The 6,363-nt window shown below is 34.2% G+C and overlaps 1 protein-coding gene across 2 annotated transcripts in view; it reads right to left on the bottom strand.

Annotated features, from left to right (window-relative positions):
- Nucleotides 1-4,980: 4,980 nt before the first annotated feature.
- USP38 (ubiquitin specific peptidase 38) overlaps nucleotides 4,981-6,363 on the bottom strand; it is a 33,850-nt gene continuing 32,467 nt past the window's right edge. For both annotated transcript variants that reach the window (XM_027117069.1, XM_027117070.1), the window contains one exon: nucleotides 4,981-6,213. In XM_027117069.1, coding sequence (XP_026972870.1) covers nucleotides 6,052-6,213 — 162 coding nt within the window. In that variant the 3' untranslated portion in view covers nucleotides 4,981-6,051. The remainder of the gene's footprint in view (nucleotides 6,214-6,363) is intronic.

Below are 6,363 nucleotides of genomic sequence, written 5' to 3'. Positions count from 1 at the left end.
AAACAGATATCCAGGTACAGGAAGCACAGGGTTCCAAAGAAGATGAACCCAAACAGACGTACACCAAGACATATTATAATTAAAATGGCAAATGTTAAAGAAAGGATTCTAAAGGCAGCAAGAGAAAAACAAGGTTAATTACAAGGGAACCCCCATAGGGCTATCAGCTGATTTTTCTACAGAAATGTTACAGGCCAGAAGAGAATGGCAAAATATATTCAAAGTCTTGAAAGGGAAAAGTCTGCAACCGAGAATACTCCACCCAGCAAGATTACCGTTTAAAATAGAAAGAGATAAGGAATTTCTTAGAAAAGCAAAAACTGAAAGAATACAGCAATACTAAACCTATCCTAAAAGAAATATTGAAAGGATTTCTCTAAATAGAAAAGAGGCAAGAAGCTATAGGAAAGAGGAAATCACAATAGGAAAGTAAATCACTTAAATGAGCCAGTATACAGATTAAAAAGAAAAAAAAATCTATTTGTGAAAGTGATGATAACCACAAGGAACAGCAAAAGGATGAACATGAAGCTGTAAAAGAGGACATCAAAATCACAAAATGTGGGGGAGGAGAGAAAGAAAATTTAGATTCTTTTTTTGGTTTTAATTTTATTTTAAAGAATGCATTTGAGCCTATATGACTACCAGTCTAAGGCAAAGTAGATGTAGGAAGGGGTTAACATACTTGAAAAACAGGGTAACCAAAACAAATCAAAAACATACAATAAAGTCACAAACACCAAAGGGAAGAGAACATAAGTATAATCCAAAAAAAAAAAAAAAAAATCAAATCACAAAAGGAAAAGCAAAAAAGAAAAAGGGACAAGGAAGAAATATAAAAACAACAGGAAAACAAGGTTTAAAATAGTAATAAATACATATCAATAATTACCTTAAATGTCAATGGACTAAATGATCCAATCAAAAGACATAAGAGTGGCAGATTGGATAAAAAAAACAAGAGCCTATAATATGCTGCCTACAAGAGAGTCACTTTAGGGCAAAGGACACACATAGATTGAAAGTAAGGGGATGGAGAAAGATATTTCACGCAAACATAAATGACAAGAAAGTAGGGGTCGCAATGCTCATATTAGACAAAATAGACTTTAAAACAAAGGCCATAAAGAAAGATAAGGACACTATAACATGATAAAAGTATCAATACAGGAAGAGGATTTTATACAACCAGTGGTATTCATCCCATGTTCACAAGTATGGTTCAACATATGCAAATCAATGTGATACACCACATCAACAAAAGACAAAAACCACACAATCATCTCAACAGATGCAGAAAAAACATTTGACAAAATTCTACATCCATTCATGATAAAAACTCCTATTAAAGTAGATATAGAAGGAACATATCTCAACATAATAAAAGCTATTTATGACAAACCCAGAGCCAATATAACACTCAACGGTGAAAAGGTGAAAGCCTTCCCACTAAAATCAATACAACATGATACAGATGCCCACTCTCACCACTTTTATTCAACATACTACTGAAGTCCTAGCCACAGCACTCAGGCAAGAAAAATAAATAAAAGGTATCCAAATTGGAAGGGAAGAGGTAAAACTGTCATTACATGCAGATGACATGATACTATATATAGAAAACCCTCAAGATTCCACACAAAAACTACTAGAACTGATAAACAAATTCAGCAAGGTAGCAGGATACGAGATTAACATACAGAAATCAGTTGCATTTCTTTACACTAACAATGAAATATCAGAAAGGGAATGTAAAAAAGAGACTACCTTTTATAATTGCACCAAAAAAAAAAAAAAGTACTTAGGAATAAACCTGGCTAAGAAGGCAAAAGACTTAAATGCTGAGAACTGTGAAACATTAATAAAGGAAACTAAAGGTGATTCAAAGAAATGGAAAGGTATCCCACGCTCTTGGATTGAAAGAATTAATATTGTTAAATGGCCATACTGCCCAAAACAATCTACAGATTTAATGAGATCCCTAACAAATTACCCATGACATTTTTCACAGAACTAGAATAATCCTAAAATTTGCATGGAACCATAAAAGACTCAGAATTGCCAAAGCAATCCTGAGGAAAAAGAACGAAGATGGAGGCATAACCCTCCCAGACCTCAGATAATACTACAAAGCTACAGTAATCACAGCAGCATGGTACTGGCACAAAAACAGACATACAGATACATGGGACAGAATAGCGAGCCCCAAAATAAACCCACACACCTATGGACAATTAATCTTAGACAAAGGAGGCAAGAATATACAATAGGAAAAAAGACAGTCTCTTCAGCAATGGGTGCTGGGAAAGCTGGACAGCCGCATGTAAATCAGTGAAGTTAGAACACACCCCGACACTATGCATAAAAATAGACTCAAATGGCTTAAAGACTTAAACATAAGACATGACACCATAAAACTCCTAGAAGAGATAATAAGCAAAACATTCTCTGACAGAAATTGTACCAATGTTTTCTTAGGTCAGTCTCCCAAGGCAATAGAAATAAAAACGAAAATAAACAAATGAGATCTAATGAAATTTACAAAGGAAACCATAAACAAAATGAAAAGACAACCTACGGAATGGAAGAAAATATTTGCAAACTATGTGACCGACAAGGGCTTAATTTCCAAAATATACAAACAGCTCATACAACTCAATAACAAAGAAACAACTCAATAGAAAAATGGCCAGAAGACCTAAATAGACATTCTTCAAAGACACACAGATAACCAATAGGCACATGAAAAGATGCTCAACATCACTAATTATTAGACAAATGCAAATCAAAACTACAATGAGGTACCAACTCACACCAGTCAGAATGGCCATCACTAAAAACTCTACAAATAACAAATGCTGGAGAGACTGTGGAGAAAAGGGAACTCTCCTACACTGTTGGTGGGAATGTAAGTTGGTGCAGCCACTATGGAAAACAGTATGAAGGTTCCTCAAAAAGCTAAAAACAGAATTACCATATGATCTAGCAATCCCACTCCTGGGCATATATCCAGACAAAACTATAATTCAAAAAGATACATGCACCCCTATGTTCATAGCAGCACTATTCACAATAGCCAAGACATGGAAACAATGTAAATGTCCATCAACAAATGAATGGATAAAGAAGATGTGGTACATATACACAATGGAATACTACTCAGCCATAAAAAAGAATGAAATAATGCCATTTGCAGCAACATGGATGGAACTATAGATTACCATACTAAGTGAAATAAGTCAGAAAGAGAAAGACAATATATCACTTATACATGGAATCTAAAATATGACACAAAGGAACATATCTACAAAACAGAAACAGACACACAGACATAGAGAACAGACTTGTGGTTGCAAAGGCGGAGGAGGGGCATGGGAGGGATGGACTGGGAGTTTGGGGTTAGCAGGTACAAACTATAACATATAGAAGGGATAAACGACAAGGTCCTACTGTATAGCACAGGGAACTGTATTCAATATTCTGAGCTAAGCCAAAATGGAAAAGAATATAATAAAGAATGTATATATATGTATAATTGAATCACTGTGCTGTACAACAGAAATTAGCACAGCATTGTAAATCAACTATACTTCAATTAAAAAAATTCACATACAGAGTGAAGTAAGAGAAAAACTAATACCATATGCTAACACATATATATGGAATCTAAAAAAAAAATGGTTCTGTTGAACCTAGGGGCAGGACAGGAATAAAGACACAGACGTAGAGAATGGACTTGAGGACATGGGGAAGGGGAAGGATAAGCTGGGACAAAGTGAGAGAGTGGCACGGACGTATATACGCTACCAAATGTAAAATAGTTAGCTAGTGGGAAGCAGCCACATAGCACAGGGAGATCAGCTTCATGCTTTGTGTCCACCTAGAGGGGTGGGAGGGAGACCAAGAAGGAGGAGATATGGGGATATATGTATATGTATAGTTGATTCACTCTGCTATACAGCAGAAACTAACACACCATTGTAAAGCAGTTATACTCCAATAAAAATGTTTTAAAAAAAAGGAAAAAATTAACAATTTTCTCTAAAATAAATAAAAGTTCAGCAAATAATTAATGTTACTATATTTTTAATCTTAAAAGGAAATCTTTAATTTCCAGTCTTTGGTAGTGGTATGAAGTTATCTAAATATGCTCAGTATTATTATATAACGAGAGTTTCATCTTTCTCTTATCATTTTGAAAATTCAATATGTATTACCTTGACACATAAAAATCTTTGAATGACTTGCTATTTTCATAGATAAAACTTTGTGTAGGTCTAATTGTCTTTATGGAAGTTTCTAGTAGAAGCAGCTGAGCCCACTATCAACCCACCAAGTATTACATGACTTTACCAATTTCAATAGATGCTAAGACTGATATAGTCTGACTATAAATCATTATCTAGCCAGTGGATAACTGAACGCATAGCTTAGACATTCATTATTAGAACAATAGGAAGTCCAGAGGAAAGACAGTTGATAAAAAAAACTTTCTGGTTCAGTGATTTATAGGCAAGAGAAGTCTCAATTCTGCAAAAGAATTTCCAGTTTTTAACTAATCCAGTCAGTTTTCCTAATCTTCCTGGTGACTAGAAACAGGTTAGGAGTGGAGTAGTAGAATGAAGATGAGGAGTTCTGTTTTTAACCACTGCCATTAAAAGCTTGGGAAAAAGATAAACCCCAAATCACCAAAGAACATTCTTTCCTTAAAATGTTTTCAAAATAAATATGTGACCAATCTTCAGAACAATGTACACCATGGATAAGTTAAAACTTTTAGGAATGGGGACAATTGGGATAACTTCTAAATACTGTATAATCAAGACCCAGGAGAAGTGACTTGTTTCCAGTTTCCTGGCAAAAGAAAATGTGGGACCACAGGGGCTGACATTTCGACATTTTATCTGAAACTGTGAAACAGAAACAACTGTGCAAAACGCATGACTCAAATGAGAAAAAACAAAAAACCCCACAAATGTATAACTCTAAAAATATGTGATCAATGTTTAATATTCTGAGGATTAAGTAACAAAATCGAAAAAATTTTTTTACTTGACTAGGTTGATTTCCTCTGAATTCTTCGAAGAGTTAAAAACAAACTATTACACTTATTGATTTAGAACCATCAGATTTTACTTCAGGAAAATCTAATACCTTTCAAAAGGTTATAATTTTAACATTAGCACAAAAAATTACTTCCTAACATTTCATTTGTAAAAAACTTTTCCGCAGCCAAAGATTCCTATTTTTGAATTACAGTACTGCAAGGCACATACAGAACTCACCTCCTTCAAAACACACAGAAGATATACTCCCTGAAATAGAATTTTTAAAATCCTCAAACAATTAGAAACACTACAAAGTTAGCAATTTTTAGGTAAAAATGTGGCTCCTACAGGATCATGCACCTTTCTTAAAATCAATTCAGCACATATGTATAAATAATCCTTTTTTAAAACATTTGTACTTGAAATGTAGATACAGTGATGCTGAAGACAGCACTGAACAAACCTGAAAAGTACTACAGCTCGATAAAAGTTTATGTTATTGCCTTCATGAGAGACTATATCATCTCTAGTATTCTCAAAGACTTGAATTTAATAATGGGGTAACTACACAGGAAATAAAAGATTTTCTTTCTTTCCTTACTAACAATATTTCCTTCACCTCTAACACCAATTCTTTTATAAAGGATGCTAAATGAAATCTATCTTTTGTTCAGTAGAACTGAGGACAGGACCATTTAATTGCCTCTACTAAATTTAATGCAGCTTAATTAGGGACCAGGTACATATTTGCCTCTGAAAATTTTTGGTCAAGCATGTCTAACCATAAAAGAAAATGGAATTTTAAGAGGTAGATTTTTTCCCAATGATGCATTTTGTTAATAAACGTTTTGTCAACAAAATGAAAACAAGCACTATGTTTTCTTGTATAACGGTCTAATGAAAAGAAAAATAAAAGATAGATATGATATTTGTTACAGTCTGACATTTAAACAGTCATAGTATTGGATGTTTTGTGACCAGTGCATTTTGGACTCTCTCAGCATCAAAATACGAGTCTGCCAACTGTATTAAACCCTCCTCCACCCCCACCACCAGTTGGTCCACAGCTTCCTGGTGGATCATTGTCGTCAAATCCATTGGGCCGAAATGAACAGGATGCAGATGCAGCTTGTAGGGCCCGGGCTCGAGCATTCAGCTCTTGTTCCTAAAATTAAAAATTGTTTTTATGAAATTAAAATTCTAAATACAGTGGATGGGTATCACCTACACAAATATTTTTAAATTGCCTTAATCCTTAATAAGCATCCTTCAAATCTCAGTAACTTTAAAAATACTGATTACACTAGTCTTTACC

The sequence above is a fragment of the Aethalodelphis obliquidens genome, unplaced genomic scaffold, assembly GCF_003676395.1.
Source record: "Aethalodelphis obliquidens isolate GAN/ISIS:26980383/991018 unplaced genomic scaffold, ASM367639v1 scaffold17, whole genome shotgun sequence".
Classification (NCBI taxonomy): Eukaryota; Metazoa; Chordata; class Mammalia; order Artiodactyla; family Delphinidae; genus Aethalodelphis; species Aethalodelphis obliquidens.
The sequence above is the reverse complement of the archived record's forward strand: the minus strand, read 5'-3'. Positions and strand labels throughout refer to the sequence as shown.